We start from the raw sequence: 21,254 nt of genomic DNA, 5'->3' as shown, positions 1-21,254 counted from the left end.
TGGTATTGACTCCTGTTCAGGCCCAGAGGAAGGGCTTGTGGCTTACACAAACACAAAAACAGGAGATTAAAATGGGGAGAAAGACAGGTTGTCAGAGGTCTGAATGGTGGCTGTTCTGTGCAGTGGGAAAATACCCACCAATCTCATAGGACATATTATATTTTCTCCTGTGACATCAGTAACCCTCTATAAAGGTTCTTTAAAAGTCCACCCAGAGGATAGCGCCTGGGGGGCTCAGTCTGTTAAAGTTGGACTCCTGGTTTCCACTCAGGTCATGATCTCAGGGTCCTGGGGTTGGGCCTGCGTCAGGCCCTACTGTCAGAGCAGAATCTGCTTGAGATTCTCTCTCTCTGCTCCTTCCCCGCTCATGCTTTCTCTCCCTCTCTCTCTCTAAAAAAATAAAAAATAAGATAAATTTTTTTAAAAATCTTTTTAAAAAGTCAGCCCAGAGGTCATTTCTAAAGGGCATGAAAGAAGTGTGGGGGTGACATAAAGGTTCTATATCATGATTGTGTTGTTGTTTGTTACATGACTGTGTAAAATTTGTTAAAAATAATTTGTGTAGAATTGTACACTCAAAATTGTTGGATTTACATATATAAAATTATATATATGTATATAATAGGTATATAAAATTATACCTCAAATAAAGCTGATTAGAATTTTTAAAAATCAGCTCATAACAGAAAATTCTGGCTAAATGTATTTGCTGATCAGGAGGAAAATCCAAAAACAAAAACCAAAACCCAGTCATTTTGCAAAATATCTTTTTTAACAAGAAATCAGACTGAAAATAGGCCATTTGATTTGATTGCAGTTTAGAAAAAATAGAAAAATAAAACAAAGATAATTCTATGGTACTTTTACCAGAAAGTGGGAAGAAAACACAGTTGGTTAATCTGATCTCTAAAAGGGGATTAAAAGAAAAGAGGACCCAGAAAATCCTCTTCACTGAAATGCAGAATAAAAATTAAAAGGACCCATTAAAAAAAAAAAAATCCCTGAGTATAAATGTTGTTAAATGCAGAAATAAGCAAAGAAGCATTCCCATTAGAACAAAGAACATTTGTAACTTTCAAGTTACAAGTTAAAGTTACAACTTTCAAGTTAAAAGATGAAGGTGAGGAATTCTCACATCATTAACAAATGTCTACTGCTCTGACCTCCACACTGCATACTGTTTGGTGGAACATTTGCAGCACATGCTTGTTGGATAAACAAAGTCCCTTTGCATTTAGAAATAAGTTCAAAGAGTTATGTTCAGTATTGGAGAATTGGATGTTACTTTCAGGGTTATGTTCTAGCTTAGAACTAGCCTGAGCTTATGCTTAATTTACAGAGGCATTCAGGGAACTTTTGCTCCGGGAAACACCTGCCCACTCCCATCTCCAGACTTACTTAGCATCATAGTGAAGTAAAGAACCCTGGCTTGGAGGGTGAGAAAGCCCACCTCGTAAGGTGAGAGTCCAGAGAAGTTACAGAAAGCACCCAGAATAGAACATGACCCCAAGGGCACTACAGTCTGTAGGTTCCCTTACATTGAACAGTTTGCACACTCCCATCTTGGAGGTTTTCTTACTGCATTTTTTCCTATTATACATTATAGATGAATAGCAGATGTGTTTCACTTAGTGTGATTAAACAGAAAAATCCGAGCATGGATATACATTGGCCCTGAGAACTGGGGCAAAATACGTAATACGCTTGGACCTTTGCTTCTTTGTCTACAAAACGGGATGATACCTACCTCATGAGTCTGTGGTAAGGACTAGGTTGGACAATATTATATCTAAAGCACTTAGCACTCTACCTAGTATTTATTAAGTACTCAGTAAGTTACACAAGTATTAGATGATGCTTTAAATGGTTTTATTACAGCCTTTCTACAATTGCATGGTAGAATTTAGAAGATCAGCTTTTAAATTTCTCATAAATCAACAAGTTTAAAATTAATTTCATCACACTAAAGTAAATCTGTATTAAATCAAGAGCTGCTGAGTTTTATTTCAGTCATTTGCTCATTCAACAACTATTTAATTATTGAGGGTTTGGTATCGCAAATACTATGTTAGGCATGAGGAGAGAGGAGAGAGTAAGACAGATACAACCCCTTCTCTTATAGAACTTATCATCTAGAGAGGGAGCAGACACTACTCTAATAAATCATATATGTGTTAGGTGGTAGTAAATGCTTTGAGGGGGCCCCCAAAGTAGGGAGTGTATGAAATGCTAGGGGGAAGAGGAGGAAAAGGATCACTAGGTTATACCTGAAAGGTATAGAATATAAACAGAGAACATAAAGACCATAAGGGCATAAACCACATAGACATCTGGGACAAGAGCATTCCAGCAGAGGAAAAAGCACACACAAAGGCTCTAAGGCCAACATCATCTTGATGTGTTCAAAAACAACAAGAAGGCCTAAGTGATCGGAGCCAAGAGAATGGGGGTAGGGTGTAGAAGGAGAGAAGAATGTCAGAGAGGAGGCAGACCATAGTACCCAGGGCCGGGTGAAGAATCCCCTCAAATTTTTACATCAACCCCCAGCACACACACAAGGTCCAGAAGAATCCCTAAATCCTTATATATTACATATACAATTAAACAAAGAAAACTTCTCAATGTCTGGCATCCAATCAAAAATTACCTTGCATGTGAAGTAGGAAAATACCACTCCCAAGAAGGAAAAAAAGCCAATCAATGGAAACTGCCTCAGAAATTCCTCAGCTGAGGGGTGCCTCGGTGACTCAGTGGGTTAAGCCTCTACCTTCAGCTCAGGTCATGATCTCGGGATCGTGGGATCAAGTCCCGCATCGGGCTCTCTGCTGAGCAGGGCACCTGTTTCCTCCTCTCTCTCTGCCTGACTCTCTCTGCCTATTTGTGATCTCTCTCTGTCAAATAAATAAATAAAATCTTAAAAAAAAATTCCTCAGATGATAAAATGAGCAGAAAATGACATTAAAACCATGATTACAACATATTCTGTATGTGCGAGAAACTAAAGGAGAGAATGAGAATAAGTAGGGAACGTGATATATGTATCTGCAAATTGAACTTCTAGAAATGAATTTACAATGTCTGAAAGGGAAAATACAATGGATGGGATTGAGAGATTAAATATTGCAGAAAAGATTAGTGAATTTAAAAATATGACACTAGAAATTATCCAAAATGACACACAGGAAGAAAAAAAGACTGGCAAAAGTGAACAAAGCATCAGTTAGCTGTGGGACAAATTCAAATGGGCTGATACACACATAACGGAGTCACCAGAGAAGAAGAGAGGGAGGGGCAGAAAATATAGTGAAGAAATAATGGCTGAAGAAGCAATCCAAATCTGAAAACAAACAAACAAACAAACAAACAAAACCACAATAAATTCACAGACCAAAGAAATTTAATGGAACATGAGGACAAGAAACACAAAGAAAACCACACCGAGGCACATCACATCATAACCGAAATCCATAAACCAGTAATAAAGATAAAATCTTTTAAAAAGGCAGATATTTTAAGAAAACCAAAAAACTGTGTACAAAGGAATGAGGAATAGCCATAGATTTCTCATTAGGAATAACATAAGCCAGAAAACATTATGTTAGAAGAAAAAAAAAAGCTGCTCACTTAGAACTCTAAAGTTAAGAAAAATACTATTCAAGAACAGAAATGAAATAAAGGCATCTTTAGGTACATAAAGGCAGGAAGAATTCATTCCCAGCAGACTGCCCTTCGAGATCAGCTAAGGGAATTACTTCTGGCAAAAAGGAAAGGATACCACATGGAACTGGAATGTGTGTAAGGGATGGAGGCATCCTAGACATGGTATGTATGTGGGTAAATATAAAATACTTGTTTAAATCTATTTAAAGAGAATTTTCTGGAAAATATGGTGTGTGTGTGTGTATATACAGTGGAATATTATTCATCCTTGAAAAGGAAGGAAATCACAAAAGAACAGATACTGTATGAGTCCATTCATATTAAGGTGCCTGGAGCATCAAAATCATAGGGAGAGAAAATAGGGTGGTGGTTGCAAGAGCTGGGAGGAGGGAGAACAGGGATTTGGTGTTTCATGGAGACAGCTGTAGCTTGCAAGATGAAAAGATTCTGGAGATGGATGGTCGCACAACATAGAGAACATGCTTAATGTTAATGAACTGTACACGCAAAGATGGTTAAGATGGCAAATTTCATGTGATGCATATTTTACCACAATTTTATAAAGAGAATTGGCTGCTTAAAACAAAAATAACAACAGAGTAAGTATGTGGGGTGTACAAGACTTGCAAAAGTAGGACCTCCACTGCACGGTTAATGGGGAGGACAGAGGCAAAATGTTGTGAGGTTCTTACACTCTACATAAAATGGCACAGCACATACAGGTGGACCATGTGATAAGTTAAAAACCTATACCATAAACCCTAAAGCAACCACTAAAATAACCCTACAAGAATTTTATTCCTAATCAGCAACAAAGAAAATACAATGGAATCGTAGAAAAGCAACCACTAAAATAACCCTACAAGAATTTTATTCCTAATCAGCAACAAAGTAAATACAATGGAATCGTAGAAAATGTCCCTAAAAAGACCAAAAGTAGTGACATGACAGTAGCAGCAAGCAGAGGTGTACCCCTACAGCAAAAACTGTGTCTCCTTCAAATATGTACAACTATGTCAATTACACTTCAATGCAGTTATTTAAACTCAAAGCCGAATAAGCTCTCTGGACAGGTACAGAGTTCTCTGGTAGTCATCACATCTTTCCAAATATATCCTCTTCTCTTTTCCCTCTGGGATGTAACAATATAGCACTCTCTGTTCTCTTTGAAATCAGGTGTAGGCACATGACTTGCTTTGGCCCTTGAAACATAAACAGAGGTGATTCTACCCACTCCCGATGGGATTATCCTGGGCTAATGCATCATTGGTGCTGGTTTTTTCTCCTGCCCAAGTGATGGTAGGAGCATGTGTTTCCATGAGACTTAGGTCAGCCTGGGTCTGCAGGTGCTCCCATGGAGCCCAGCATGAGTGGGGCAGGTGGTCTGAGTGAGAGGTGAACTTCATTGTGTTAGTCACGGGCATGTTGGGAGATCTTTGTTACTGCAGCTAATTTAGCCCATCCTCAACAATATCCCCTAACAACAGACATGTCCAATCACAGAGGTGGTAGTTTCAGATGGTCTTGGAAAACAAACTGGTCCAGTGGCCTCTGAGGTCTCTGCCAACCTGAAGAGCTATGTGTCACAGGTGTTACCAGCTTGTTTGTTTAAAAAGATATCACCACTTGGTTCACCTGGGTGGCTCAGTGGGTTAAGCCTCTGCCTTCAGGTCAGGATCTCCGGGTCCTGGGATCGAGCTCCACATCGGGCTCCCTGCTCAGCGGGGAGCCTGCGGAATTCCCCCTCTCTCTGTGTCTGCTGCTCTGCCTACTTGTGATCTCTCTCTGTCAAACAAATAAATAAAATCCTTTTTAAAAAATAAAAAGCTATTACCTTTTCAATCCCCTACCTACCTGGGAAGAACTTGGCTCCTTCGCAAAGTAACACCTAGATATTTCTGAGTCCTCAAGGACTCAGACACAGTTGGCTTAAGTTCTTCAACTCCAGCCACCAAGTAAAGTCACCATACCCCACAAACTGTGACCAGTGCTCTCCACCAAGTCTAGCTCTGCCAAGGATGCCATGTCCTGTCATTCCCAATGCCACTGGAACATCAAGGTCGTGCTGGATTCTCATTCCTAGGCCTTTTTAAGCCTCTCTCCACCCCCAGGGGACTGGACCACTGTTCAGGGTCCAAACCTATGCCCAGGAGTCTAGAAGTCCCCTCAGTCATTGTCCATCTGTGCCCATCTGTGTCCTGTCCCGTGTGGTCCTCTGCCAGTCCTGAGGAACAGGAATCTTTTGGAGGCTGGAAGCCCTCTGAGGTTCCTAATCGATTATTAAATGTGCAGCACTGCCAGAGAAAAAAGGGGAAAGTACGAGAGACTTGCAGGACCCACCATCCTAAGGACTGGGTAGGAGTGGATCTATTTTGGAAGAAATCCTTCTCCCTTCAACTCCTGTAGACAAATCTCCAAGGTGCTTATTAGGCTTTCGGAAACCTACTTTTACTCGGTCACAGACTTCCCCTAAATAGAATGAAGACAATAACTGGAGAAAACACTAATTTTGCAACAAGTTTTCCTTTCACACAATCAATAGCACCTCAGCATCAAAGCGATCTCTGAGAATTTTTAGGATAAATTTATTTTCTCTCAAAGATCCCAGGTGACTAGAATGCAAAGTCTCTTCCACCTTGTTATTCAAAAAACTTAGCTCCTTCAAATCTCAGCTCAAGTATTTCCTTTTCCAGTGTGATATCTGGCTTTTTCTTTGCAAACTAAATGATTTCTTTGGGCAGTTTTTCCAAAACAAAGAGTTTTCCAGAAAGGTCTCTGTAAGTCTTCCTGGTCCACAGAATAGGTAACTGTTCTCAGCTTTGAAATAGCAGCTTAATTTTTATTTCTACCACTCTGTCCAGGTTTCAGAGATCGCGAGTCCAGTTTCAGTCAATAATCTGGTGATTTCCTTTCTTACCCACGGAAGCTTCTGGAAGGAAGAAAACTTAGATCTAAAGAATGGGATCCCTGTCTTTCTTTGGAAATAGTTTCAATCAGATTAGCCTGCTGCACTCAGTAGTGTCAATTAAAACTAACAGGCAGAAACCCAAATAAAAAAGCAACAAAGTATCTGAGCCCGTTGAGTAAGAAACATACAAAATAATTCTGGGAAATTACAGTTCTCACAATATTTCAACATGGGGCCTTGTCTGTTGTTTAGAAGCAAGGACATATTTATTTGCTATTAGGATCAGAAAGAATAAAATGTAGAGCCAAGTGGCCATTGGGGAAGAAGGGAAGACCTCAGTGAAGTCTGATGCCAATTTATGTGGAGGATGGAGCCAAATGGACAGGGAAAAAAATGTATTTACTAGCACTTCCCCACAGTCCAAGATACTTAGGAGCTTAGCCAAGGCCTATTTTTAGTATTCTACTATATCTTTTGAATAAAGTTGGGTCTTAGGTGATACGATGTGGCCCTGACCAGGCTCAGGCCAAGCAAACTCCCAACCAAAATTCTCTTCCTAATGTTTCTCGCTGCATTTCCAGCAGAAGAGGATTCTGAAGACAGCTGTGCACCTTAAATCAGAATCCCCAGCCAACAACTCCTAACCTTAGTTGAGGACCAAGGTATGCTTCCTGCTTATAAGCTAGATTCCCCTGCATTGGGCCGCGGAGGGGCCAATGTCTATGGGCTTTGGGGGACTCTCCGGCACCAGCGCACCGTAAGCTTCCGACAGTTTTCTCCAGACACCAGCCCAGACACCAGGAGAGGGCCTGGCCGGTTGGACTGAAAGCTCAGTTTCCCCGCAGGTCCGCCAGCCTCCTCATCTGGTGTCTAGCTGGACACCTGGGGCTACTGCCGCCTGGTTACACGTTAACCACGCTCTCTGATTGATCACAAAGTAGTCCAGGGGAGGAAGTCTTTTCCTGCCAGGGAGCCGCCAAGGACGACGACCAAGTCTTTACCGAGGAGGGCCGATCCGGCAGGACTGTGTTCCCACTGCAGGCACTCTGCCACCGCCACCCAAGAGCTAGACCCCGCAGGCCCCAACGCTCGGTCACCCGCAAGCCTACACATCGCGGGCGCCTCCCCACCCCGGCAACCGGACCTTGGCCGTCCGCGCCCCGAGTCCAGCCCCGGCCTCCCCGCCCCCCCGCCCCGGGTCGGGCCTCCCCGCCCCGGGTCGGGCCTCCCCGCGCCTAGCACCGCCGGGGGCTGCGTGCGCACGCGCGACCACGGCGGGGGCCGGGCCTCGCGCCCCCTCTCCTCCTCCTCCGCCTCCGCCCCCCTCCTCCCGTCCTCGTCCCGGCCCCGCCGGGGGGCGGAGGCCCTGCGCCTGCGCGGAGCCGCCAGTCCGGCAGGGCCGCAGCCGCGGGGTGGCCGGCGGTTGCGGTGGGGACCGCGGGTCCGTCCCTTCTCCGGTCCCCTGCCCCGCGCCGCTCCCACCGAGACGCGGAGGACGACCCGGACCCTCCTCTCCCGCCGGGCCGAGCTGCAGCCGGCGACCGGGCGAGAGGCGGTGCCGCTCCCAAGATGTCGCAGACGGCCATGTCCGAAACATACGGTAGGAGGCCGGCGGGGCGAGGCGGGCGGGGGCGCGCGGGGGCGCGGGCTCGGGGGGCCGGGGGCCGGGGGCCGGGGGCCGGGGCCGGGGCCGGGGCGCGGGCCGGGCTGTGTGTAGCGCTGACGTGTCCTGCGTTTTCAGGTTTCGTCCTGCCTTCCCTCCGCGCTCGCACCCGTGGGGTTTCCCCTTTCTTCGCCCCGTTTCCGTAGCTCGGGGTTTGGGAAGCCAGTTCCAGACTTTCCGCGGCGAGGTCGTGCCCGACGAGGATGGGAAGGACTTAGGGCGATGCCTGCATTCCAGTGTGTTCCCCCAGTCTTCCAGCGTGACCTTTCCTGGTTTGGAATTCCTTTCTTTGCCCTGGGATTACAAGGAGAAGTAATCGATAGACTGACTAATCCACGCCTTCCTTCGGAGACCTCTCGCCTCATTTACTGCTGTTTCTCAGTCTCTCCAGCTTTTTAGTCATTTCTGGGTTGCATTACGGCTATTTATAAATGTGCCTTTTTGAAACCATAAACACCCTGGAAGCAGAGCCCCATCTGTTTAATCTTTGCTTCCCCTAAAACAGCCACCCCTGAAGGGGTCTCCACAAATAATTTTGGAGTAGTCGAAAGCCTTCCCAATTCATATACCGTGTTTTTGTTTTGTGGTGTTTTAGCCCTGCATGGTAAGAACAAATACTACCCTACGCGTCTCGTTTGCGTCAGGCTTGAGGAGATGTTTACCGGTCTCTAATCACTTGTTCAGATGTGTGCATTCTCAGATTAAGTCTTTGATTGGGAGTTTTACAGTCCCAGGGAGAGGTTCAAGTTCAAAAGTGTGTACCTGATCTCGGATCACTTGTGCTGGCCTTGCTGGGCTCCTTTCACAAATAGGCGAGGAAGGGCGTGATGGAGCCGGCAGGTGCTAGGAGGCGCTGTCCACACTGCGGGCAACACAACAGGCGTGGTTCTTCTCTTGGAGCACGCAGTCTAGTAGGGGATACAGAGTTAAGGGCATCATGACCCTAACGAATGAGTAGCTAAAACTTCAGGCAGGAAGGAGTTCTGAAGGAGCGTGATCTGGGAAAGAATGTTAGAAGGAAAGCGGACCCAGACTGGGGAGGTAGGAGGCAGTTCTCATGACTGAACAGCAGACACTCAGGCCCAGACAGCCACGGAGAGAAATGGAGTTCCAATAAGGGGAGCCTAAACAGTGGGACAAAGGTGAGGGTGAGGCAGAGAGGGCCTTTGGAACATTTCCATCTTTCTTCTAAGAGGGGTGAGGTCTCATTTTCTTCACCTTCAGCCCCTCCTGTGACTTGTGCTTGCCCTGTTCTTGGTGCCACTTGGGCATTACATCTGTTCCTAGAAGGCTTAGGGAACCCTCCAGGAAGTCCATCGCAGTTTTTCATGTTGTCATTGCTGTACTTGGACCTGTGCACCTGTGTGGTCTGGTTCTCCCTATAGAGAACCACAGTCAACGAATTTGTAAAGAAAATACCTTTCTCTAGCAATTTTCAGCTGTACTTTTGCTTTTCTTTATTTTCAAGTGCTCCTTACCTCACATTTTTTTTTTCTTTAACCTGGAACCTTAGGGAGGGGTGGAAAGTCTAAATAAGAAAACCAAGTGGGGATTATAAATTAGTAAGAAGGGACTGGAAGACTTTGGGAGATAAAGCTTTTTCATTTATCTTATATGAAATAAACTTGATAAAATATCACTCATCTCTACTTGACTTTAGACACAGTTAACTGAGCTCTTGAACATCATGGATTAACTGATTAAATGATGATCCAAAGGCTTTATTTTTTTTTAAAGATTTTTTAATTCATTTGACAGACAGAGATCACAAGTAAGCAGAGAGGCAGGCAGAGAGAGGGGGGAAAACAGACTCCCTGCTGAGCAGAGAGCCCAATGTGGGGCTCAATCCCAGGACCCTGAGATCATGACCTGAGCTGAAGGCAGAGGCTTTAACCCACTGAACCACCCATGCGCCCCGATCCAAAGGCTTTAATCAACAGTATTCTTATGTCATGATACCTCCCAAGTACATTTTTACTTTTTTACTTGCAATTTCATCTTCTCCTCTAATAGAGGTAATTTAGAGGAAACGAATGGAATAGAGAATTAGTTTTAGAAACAGCAAATGTGGCAGTTGAAATTGCAGACCCAAAATAAGAATTTAAGAACCATCCAAAAGTCCTAAGGTGTCACCTTCATTTATCACTGACCATATTTGCACAGCATTGTTCCCCGAAAAGTAAAACAATCATTTGACTCTTAGATAGCTGGCAAACGAATGTGTGCCTAACTTTTAAACTCCTTTGTGCTGTAGGGTTATTTTTTTCTTCCAGAAAAGGAGGCTCTGTGTAGCTCAACAGGGATAGGATGAAAATTAAAGAGCCAGTGCTTATAGAGTACCATTTATGAGCTATATCTACCTGTTTTTTAGCATGTTCAGGCTGTATTTCACTTTCCATAGACTGAGTAGCAGTCAACATTTTGTTGCCTTGAGACTATATAACCATATAATATTGAATACTGTATATAATATTGTAATACAAAATTGAAATCTTAGATAGGTTTCAGATTGAAACCCTGGATCTGAATATCTCTAAGCTGAAACAGTGTTTCCCAAATAGTGTTAGATTCACTGCACTCTTTAAGCCTTGCCAGTTAGTGTGGCTTAGAACTTCCTGAGGACCTCCAGCCATCTAAGACTTGGGAGGTCAGAAATTGGCCCTAAGTAATTCCTGACACCAAGACTTTGAGACAGAATTAACAAGTTGAATAGGTAGTACCAAGCAGTGATGGTCAGAAAGGTGCTAAAAAAATATAAGGGGTGCCAAAAATGCTAGGGAAGAAAAAAGTAAGGGCTAAAGCAGTCTACCATGAGGAAAAATCTCTGCACTTTGGAGTTTATGCTTCCTACAGTGAATACAATTTGTGAAACAGGAACACAAATGGTAAGTCTTGTGCTGATTTTTATTACAATATAGTCTTAATATTTTTATTTTGTGCTTTATTTTGAAAGCACTATATTACAGTACTTACCACGTAATTTGGAGAATTATCAAGAGATTTTCTTTTAGGAATACATCATTATTGACGGTTGTGGGTTGAATTGTATCCCCCAAAAATATGTTCAGGTCCGAACCCCAGGTACCTGTGAATGTGAGGTTATTTGGAAATAGGTGTAATGTAATCCATTTGAGATGAGGTCCTGTTGGGTTAGGGTAGGCCCTAATCCAAAGGCTGGTATTCTTGTAAAATGAGAGAAATTTGAGCGTAAACACATGCAGAGAGAACGTGATACAGAGGCGCAGCCTGAAATTGGAGTAAGTGCTGTAAGCCAGAGATCACCAACGATGGCTGGCCACCACCAGAAGCTAGGAAGAGACAGGGAGGGATCCTTTCCTAGAGCTTTCTGGGAAAGCATGGACCTCCTGACACCTGATTTCAGACTTCCAGCCTCTAGAACTGTTAGACAATAGGTTTCTCTCATTTTAAGCCCACCTGTCTGTGGTATTTTGTTACGATGGTCCTAAGAAGCTAGTACATGGGCTTTGGTAGTTAGAATGTGACTCATGGAGAAATTGGGGCTTAATAGGTCAGGCAGAGGAAGGAAGATATTTTGGGCAAAGGAAATAACATCTCTAAAGTTACGTGGAACCAATAAAGTATTAAGTAACTTACTGTTAGAGAAATCGCCAAGATGGCCGTTACCTTAATTTCAGAAAAGACAGGGCATGTAAACAAGATCAACAAAGGAAGCGTATAACATCAGGATAAAGAACATTTCTCTAAATTGAATGCATTTATTATGTTTAATGTTTGTATTTTTCTTTTTCTCATTTGCTGAAAATGGATGAACATTTTAAGAACCAGAGTTTGGGGAACACTGCAGCAGTGGTCTCAAACTGATGGGCCCCTGAGTCCTCTGGTGTGTGAAGACACAGGTTCTGGTTCAGTAGGTGTGGGGTGGATGGAGGTCCCGCACCTGATCAACTCCCAGCCCAGGCAGGTGCCCGATTGAGTATCAAGACCCTGTGCTATATAATGGCTCCAATGCCGTAGACATTTGAGAATGTTGTTCTTTAGAAAAGCAGAAGTTGCTGATAATTTTTCATGGTCGTTTGAACTATAAAGCCTATCAGTCCTTGCCTTTGAATGTCTTGTTCCTAAATCTTTATTTCCAGTCATATCATTTACTCAAGCTTACTACCTTACATTCAGCTTCCTACCTAACTATTCCATTTGTATGGCCTGTGGTGTCCTAACACAATGTGTCCCAAACCCAATTAATTACCCACCCCTATTCCCTTCTGTCTGTCCCATGTACCCATTTGCCTAAGAGAATTCTTCAGCATCCTGTGTCCTGAGTCCACTTGGTTTCTGTCTTTTAAACTGACCCCTTAACATAGAAGAGGCAAGGGAAGGTGAAGTTGGGGCCAGCTTAGTGGACTATAAGGCAAGAAGACCCATCATCCGAAGGTTCTTCACCACAGGGACTAGAGCAGTTGTCCTAGACGTTTGCCTCTCGCTGCTGGAGGCCGCGTAACTGTTGATAAACAACATCTCCTGCTTGCCGGCGGGCACAGAGGCGGACTCCTCAGGCAGGGATGGGCTCGGTGGGTTCCGGCAGGGGCATGTCGGAAGGGGCTAGGTAAAATTTATCTGGGGACCCGGACTGCTGTTCACGTATGCCACAGCTTCATAGGAATATCTTAGTGATTTAAGTAAATGGTATTTCCAAAGCTTTTTGTGCTCCTTGAAAAATGGTTCTGTGCAAGCATCAAAGTGAACTTTACTTCTAGAAATAATAACGATAACATCTTTACTGTGAGGGACCATGTCACCCACATTTTTTGGAAAGTATCTTGTGCTTTAGGCCCTTCGTATGGGATTAGCCATAATGGGATTCTCAGGCAAGGTTCAATACTGTACTGGTCGCTTTTATCATATGTATCCAGGCTGGTGTGTTGATGGTCTGTGCTCTGAATATTTCTTTGGAATGAGAAGAAAGCTGCTGTTTCTTGAATTACTTCTTATAACCCATCCTCTAGAGATTGGTTAGGCTATTGGAATGGATTTTTTCCCCCCATTCCTGAGAACTCCATTAGGATACATGCCAGTGGAAATAGTTTGGGGAAAACCTTTGAATCATCTGTGTTTTGCAGTGCTTTTCTCTGTCACTGCTTTCTCCATCAGTATGATCTCTATAATAGATATGTTCTGTATATTTGAAGAATACTTTTTTGCTTCTCTGTAGCTGCGAATATAATTTAAAAGCTAAAATGACATGCAAGGTACTGTTATTTAAAGGATGGTTAGAGTAAGGCTAAAGTAGAGAATGGCCTACAGTAGTACTATAACACATAAATCAAATAAACACTGTGTAACTGCAAAGTTTCTTCCTTTGTAATCCCCCCATAACCTTCCCAAACCAAAATAAATTTATGTTGAGAGATTTGACCGATAGCAATACATCCCTGATAGCGATGACTTTGACACCTGGAGAAAGAATGCTTTGTGGCTCAGCCATAGCCAAGGGCAACTCCTCCACTCAGGATGGTCAACTCTTGTATGACAGTACACAGTTGTGTCTGTCTTTGGATTCTTTCTATTTCTCTTAGGTGCTGCATCTTTGGCATTTAAGTCTTAAAAGCAGCGAACAATATTTAGCTAGGGGGGAGGGTACAGTATTCATGCAGTCCTAATACATTATGAACAAGAAGATGTGTTTGAAGAGGGAAGTTTGTAATGTTTCAAATATGAATTTTTAATCATGTAGAAAAACATTGGGAACTTTAAAGCAAAGCCTCTCTTTCTCCCGTGTTATAATTTAAAATATTATTATATGTAGTGTGCTCCCTTAGTTACTCTCCTGTTTCTCTTGTTCATTTGCTTATGCCTGTTATTACAGGAGTCCTCAGAAAATAAATACTACATTTTGGCACTGCCTGTGGGAACTTTGCATATCTTTTTATTTATTTATTTATTTATTTATTTATTTATTTTTAACTAATCTCTACACTCAGTATGGGCCTCGAACCCACAACCCCGAGATCAAGAATTGCACGCTGTACTGACTGAACCAGTCAGGCATCCTGGGGACTTTGCATATCTGTTTTATAATTTGGTTAAATCTCAATTGTGACAAAGAAAATTTTTCTCTTAAGATGAGACCGTAAGTTCTTTAAAAGCAGGGGACTGCTGAGGTGACTTTCTGTCCCTGGTGTGGTGAATGGCTCCCAGACACAGCTTTCAGAGACTGCTGAAAGCACCTTTGATTGGATTCCATTCGAGAGCAGCCTTTTTCTTCTCGGGTACAGAATATGAAACAAAGACCAGGTTAATAGAAAACCCAACTTTAAGACATAGTCTTCCTTTCATTATGGTAGAAGTCAAACAGTTTTTACATTGTGTGTAATATAAATGCAATAATTAAAACCCCTTCCACTGCCTTCAGCTCAGGTCATGATCTTGGGGTGCTGAGATAGAGCCCAGCAAGTGTCTGCTTCTCCTTCTCCTTCTGGCCTCTCTCTCTGCCTCTCACCTGGCTCGCTCTCTTTCTCTCTTTCTCTCTCAAACAAATAAATAAAATTTTAAAAGAAAAAAAGCCTTCTTCCACAGACCACCTTTGCTTGAATTGAAGAGGTCACACAATGCATCCTTTAAGAAACAGATTTCCCTTCTGAGGCTTGGACTCTGGAAGCAATTCCGAGGGTGTGGGAGCAGAGAGCTGGAGGTCCTTTCCGAGCTTTCTGGAGTCACAGGGCTTGCATGCTGCTGCCCCATTGATCGAACCCAAGGAGGGAACATGTTGATCAGTGTGGGGAGTTGGTCAACGGTGGAGGCGAACGAGCTTTGGAGGCAGGATTTGGTGTGTCCATCAGGCACATTGTGGGGAGACTGGCTCCCTGTTCAGTAGCCAGGGGGCTCTTAGGGGCAGACAGACCCCTTCTGTGGTGGCAGATGATTCAAGATCTGAATCCGTGGCCACTGAACACTCAAATGGCTGGCATTTGGTGGTAACCGAGTAACTAGCGAGGGATGGAACTCCCCTCGCTCTAAATCCTTACTTACCTAACAACCTTCTGATTATAAGTTGATTCTCTATGACCAAAAAATAGAAGAATTTTTATAAAATTATGCTTAACAAGATTTCTGTTTAATAGATAATAGGTGATTAGCTTTTTTGATCATTTTATCAAGTGGAATGCTTTCCACTGCTGGGGGTAGAGAACCCAACTCAGTATGCCGTAGGTAATATGAAAAAGTTTTGTTTTGTTTTGTTGTTCGAATAACTATAGATGAGGAGGTTTCAGGATTGGCTGGTTCAGAAGCTCAACTGTGTCAGCAAGGACCTAAGTGCTTCCCATGTCTGTCCTCTAGCTAGCTCTATTGGTGTCATTCCCCTAGGTGACAAAATGGCTGTTCCTTGTAATCTGTGTATGCCTTCCCGTAGCCATGGACAAATGGAGTTCTTTGCTGCATTTATGGAGTAATAGTCCTTCCTGTTCATCTGGTTGGGCCTCATGGGGTCAGGTGCCTGTCCCTAGGCCAATTATGTGGCCAGGGTAACAAGTCGCACTGTTTAGCCTAAGCCTGTATGTATTTCTAACCAAGTCTCTGGCTCCAAATGACCGTAATTGGCTTAAAATAACCAAAGCCTGTCTCCAGTTTTGGGGTCACGTTCACCTGTTACTTTGGCTCCTTGGGGGAGTAGCCATTAGGCAGATAACCTCTACTACAGCAGCATCTACTACAGTCTCCAAAAAATGCAAGTTACAATTCAGTTTCAGCTGTTTGTTCTGGGTAGTGGTCTTCCTGAAAATGATGGACCTAAGTGTTCCTTCACACCCCTCTTCCTCCAGTGAGGAAGTAGGCAGAGAAAGCAGCCCAGCAGATGAGAGAGCGTGGGCCTCTGTCCACCTTGGCTACACGCACACACGTCAGAGTCCCTTGTCTTAGAAAAACTGAAATTTCTCTTGTCCTTTTATAGACACGATATACCTGCAGGTATTCTTAGTTCTTATTGTCTTTGTGAATGTGCTAAAAACACGTGGTGTTTTGAAGACTGACATCCCTCTTCAGAGTCACTGTGACCATGATAATACTTTGGGGGCAAACAGAAGTTGGCTATTTGGCAACTGTCATTTTTCCACTTTTCATATATTAGCACCTTGAGTAATTCGTCATAAATACGTATTTTAATGTAGGATACTCTACCTGTATGAGAATGAAGTCCATACTTTTTATATTCAGTTCCGTAGAGACATTCCTAAGTCGAGACATTGCGAAAGCTTTATTAGTAAAATTGATATTAAAGTGTCTTTTGTTATTATGCACACAAGTTCCTTTCAGTGTTTACACCTATAAAAGCTTGGTGAGTTAGAGTATTTTCTCTGGCATGTAGCATACAATAATAAAGTGAATTTTCCCTGTTACATTGTCCCAAGAACAGCATTATTTCTGGCTATTGCGCGACTGAACAAGCTTTTGGAGTGTGGGCTGGTTGAAGAGTCTTCTGGTGTTAACCTCTGGCTGTTTCCCTGGTTATGCCCGAAGTTGTTCCTCATTGAAAAGCTGTTGGTGTAAGAGGCTGAATTCTCTTACCTCTAGATGAAGGGCGACATTAGAGCAGTGTGTACACGGAGTGCTCTGTGGCGGTGTCTCCGATCCTCGCGACTGCGTGAGGTGGACACAGGCCCACTGAGGGGTGAGGAACCTGAGAGGTCCAGTCCTGGAGCTGGGAAAGGTGGAGCCAGAATCTGGACTCAGATCTGCCCTGCCTCGCGTGCCCGAGGGCAGTCGGGCTGTTACTCGGCTTCTCTGTCTTGTACAGAAATCTCCATAGAATCTCAGGTCAGTGGTGACCCAGAATAAACATTCCCACTGGATGTCATTGCTCTAGTGCATGTTCTGGACAAGCGTTGGACATTTAATATGAGTCAGACTCCTTCTCTGAACTCAGCATGAAACTGGGACCCAGGGAATAGCAGGGACCAAGGTATGGCCCTCCAGACCAACGCGGAAGAATTTTACCCTCGATAAGGGACGCTTTCCCAGATGCGTGTGATCTCTGTGTGTGTATCGTTGTCGTCTCACAATCGGTGTAATTGCAGATATTGTTGTAGAACTTGAGGCTTGCTTCATAGTCACAGTTCAGAAAGACAGCGTTCTGTGTATGTATCCTCAAATTAAAAACTAACTGTTCAACTTGTCTCTTTTAATTACACTAGTTGGAGTGTTCTCTGAAACATTTCACAAACCACTTATCCTTTTTTTTTTTTTTTAAGATTTTCTTTATTTATTTGACAGAGAGAGAGACAGCGAGAGAGGGAACCCAAGCCAGGGGAGAGGGATCATGATCATGGCCTGAGCAGAAGGCGGACACTTAACAACTGAGCGACCCAGGCACCCTACCACTTATCCTTCTTAATACAGTTTTATCCTTATGTATCAGAATCAAATGGAACATTGTACTCTTTAAAGTATCTACACTTGTTTCTTGCTGAAGGGTAATTATTTTTATTAGGTTTCTTTGTTTCTCTGTACTGACCTGGCTACTGACTTCCTCTTTGGGACAGTTTTCCACTTTGGGAGCATTATTTCTTTTTTTATATGTCGTTATATCATGTGGAAAACAACTCCGAACTTGCAGTTTCCACGCTGGGTGGCTGACCAGGCTCTCTCACCTGCTACCTCACTTGCACGCACACACCTGGCCCACAGCAGGTTTGATCCCGATGTGGCCTTCAGCAAAATCGCAGATTGTATCCCAGACCTTGAGCAACGATCAGAGTCTGTGCTGCAAATGTGAAATCTACGGATGTCACCATTTCTCTCCGCTGGCATTTAATTCAGGCTCAAGCAGACCAGCAGAGGGCCAGAGTTAGGCTTTGCTGTTACTCCTGCCGGCCTTTCCTTATTTTGCCTGGCACCCTCCACAGGTCACGTGTTCCGCTGCTGCCCAGCCCTTCTCCCTGCCCCAAGCCAGCACTTAACCAAGTTTCACAGTGCCGCTCCTCTCTGACCAGTGTGCCAGAACATTTTTTTCTCTGAAGGGCCATCTTCTGTTGCTCTGCTGGCTCCTTCTCTTTGCTGTTGCTTGATGACCTTGGGGTCATTCCGTATTCTGCAGGGTCACCTGGCGTAGGGCCTCACTCTCCACTCCCACTCCTCCCTGCTCCCGGGTGACTGCTGTGTCCCTGCAGAGCGGTCAGTGCGCAGCTCAGTGCCCGGTTCCTAACTTCCTCTCTTCTGCCCCCACTCGAGTTACTTCCCTGGCAGCTCACGTGTCCCATTCTACTCACTGCCACCCAGTCTTCCCTGGAGCTCCAGCCTCCTGGCACCTCCATCCCCTCTGCCAGGTGATGAGCTGTCCCCTCTCCAAATAGGACACCATCGACCTTTCATCCCACCCCTTCCTTCTCCATCCTTCAGCTGTACATGCTGCTTCCCAGCCTGCCTTGCCTGCTGCTGTATGGACAGAGCGCTCTAGGTTCAGTTCTGTGGATTAACCGTCTGCTTCCGAGGGACTCTCAGTAGTACTTAGCGATCCTCTCCCCTCACCTGGCCGTCCTGCCCTTTCTCTCCACCTGCTGTTTTAAACCTTCAGTAATCTGTTCCAGCCCCTCTTCTCATGTCTGATAGATGAGGGAGGGGAGACTGGCCCTGCTGGGGAAACAGATCTCCTCCCCTTCCCTGCTCCAACCCGGGAAGTGACTTAACCTCATGCTCTCTTGTAGTCGCAGAGACTAGGACGTCTCTCTTTGTGTCTGGGACCAGTCCCTGCCTTCTGCTTTGGCCCTCATCCCCCGAGTTTTCAGACTTATACCACCAACCATCCTTTCTTTTGCTCCTGGTAACTTCCAGTTTGCCTGCCTCACGCTCTGCAAGCCCCCCGAACACCTGTCTCTTCATCCCGTCACAGTCAAGCTTCTCGGAAGGGTTCTCGTGCTTCTCATCTGCAGCACCATCTTCAGTCGCAGCCGACTGATTTTGCCACCACCTTAGGTGAGGCTGAGCTCGCGTGGGGTCCTGGGACTTGGACCCAGCGGACACTTTGCACCTCTGCCTTACGACTGCTTCCCCATATCTCCACCATGTTGGCTCACAGGCATTTTAAGTTCAATCTCTCTGAATCTGCAGTCATTATTTTGCCATAAAATGGATTCCTCCTTCAGTATTATCTCCCTTGCTGGTGTCACACACCAGCTGGTGCCCTAAGCCAGAAACCACAGAATCCTCTCACATGACCCCACTGTCCCAGCATGACACATTTCTTCTGCCAGGAAATGAAACGTGGACCGAATCCTGTGGTCAAGGCCACGCACCTTTGCCTCTTTCCGACCTTTGGAAATCTGAAAAGCCAAACTGTTGTTTGTGGGAGAAACTAGGAAGGCAAAGGCCATCTTGTCTACTCACTATGACGTCATTTTCTGGAAGATTCAAGGTCATCATTGGCAATCAATTGCTGAGCAAGTGTGCTGTGCTGTTAGAGTCACTTTCTGGCTCGTTTCCTGGTCAGTGGTTGCCTTTGCTATCAGGACCTGGTTGTCATTGTGCCTGTGGCTCACAGTCCTCCTTGGTATATGCTTCTAATCGGCTGCAGTCTGGGAAGTTAGAGCTTCCTTGAAATGAATATAAAGACAAGTCAGTAATGAATGAGTTTTCTCCCAAAGACTGAAGCCTTTGGCTTTGTGTTTAGCTGTTTCGGTTGGCTTGGAGGCCGTTTGTTCCTGATCTGTATTTCGTCTGTGTTCCTGAATGGTCTGACTTTTTTTTCCCCCTTCTGCTTCCATTTATTGTACCTTATATAAGAAATCCTACCCTTCCCCTTCAGATAATGAATGTACTTCACTGCCTTTCAAAATTTTGCCTTTTACACTTGCATTAATTTACCTGAAAACAATATTTGTGGATGTTTTCAGGTGGGGGTTCAACTTCATATTTATGCCTCACGTGGATACCCAGATGTCCAGCTGTTACTTACCAAATTCTCTGTTCTCTTCTCCCAGGCATTTGTGATACCTGCTGAGTCATAAATAAGTAGGCTTGTTTCTGGGATCTCTACTCCATGGTCAGTGTCCATCTTTGCCTGAATGGTTGACTTTTAAATAGAAACCCATTTCTGTGTATTTGATAACTTTTCCTATTATCTCATTTAAATTTCTCATGGAAAATTAGAAGCACATTAATAGCATATATTCATTTCATTTTTTTCTATTTTGGGATGTGGTCATTTCCCCACCTTCTAGCTTAATTCATGCTGAGGAAACCCTCATCAGGTGACTGTAATTATCACAGATTGGAGTCAAATAACCTCTTTGTGATTTAGAGCCTTAAAGTTAATACCCGTTATAATAAAACCACATCAAATTTGATGTAAGTAGACATAAGTATTTAACTAGTTCACATTAGGTTATCTGCTTATATAACCTTTCTGTAATATGGCTATTCACCTGCTCCTGTTAAACCCTTTTGTAGCTGTGAAGCCCTGCACACTTAACATATGAAACACATACTCTATACTTGATGTATGTGTCATTCAGCTTCAAGCAAGGAAAGAGAAAAAGAAAGACAAACTGAACAGATTATCAAAACAAAATAAATCAGTAAAATCAATGCACATTCTACTGTACCCACAGATATGGGGACATGAGGCCAGCAGACCTCAAATACCCGCTCTCTGAAGAGAGAGCATCAGGCTGTACCCCTGACCTCCAGCTTGAAGGTGAGTGCATGGGGCCCCCATCTCCTGGTGCTCAGCTACAAGGAGGTCTGTGAATTCCAGACCCCCCTCAGAAAGAGGAGGGGTATCAGCTGCAAGTCTCATACAGTTGGCTTCTTCTCACTACGAGGAGGAATTCATTACCCATCGTGGTGCTTGGTTTTATCTGCGTTAGCCAAACAGATCTCTCCGCACAAAAAATAGCACACCGGACAGCTTGGCTGCTAACGTGTCCTCCTTCCTTCTGCTCCATTTCCTGCCTGGAGCCCACCCTGTGGTGCTTCCTCCAGGTTAGGACTGTCCATAGTAGACTTATAGTCAGTGTTGGATACTGTCTCCTCTTCTTTTATTTCTTACAAAGC

General features: G+C 44.2%; 1 protein-coding gene across 2 annotated transcripts in view; it reads left to right on the top strand.

The window, feature by feature from the left end:
- Nucleotides 1–7,933: 7,933 nt before the first annotated feature.
- Nucleotides 7,934–21,254, top strand: part of RAB4A (RAB4A, member RAS oncogene family) — a 45,207-nt gene continuing 31,886 nt past the window's right edge. For both annotated transcript variants that reach the window (XM_032841089.1, XM_032841090.1), the window contains exon 1: nucleotides 7,934–8,168. In XM_032841089.1, coding sequence (XP_032696980.1) covers nucleotides 8,138–8,168 — 31 coding nt within the window. In that variant the 5' untranslated portion in view covers nucleotides 7,934–8,137. The remainder of the gene's footprint in view (nucleotides 8,169–21,254) is intronic.

Source organism: Lontra canadensis, unplaced genomic scaffold (assembly GCF_010015895.1).
Source record: "Lontra canadensis isolate GAN:19392208 unplaced genomic scaffold, GSC_riverotter_1.0 scaffold120, whole genome shotgun sequence".
Classification (NCBI taxonomy): domain Eukaryota; kingdom Metazoa; phylum Chordata; class Mammalia; order Carnivora; family Mustelidae; genus Lontra; species Lontra canadensis.
This window is presented reverse-complemented; position numbering and strand designations above follow the sequence as displayed.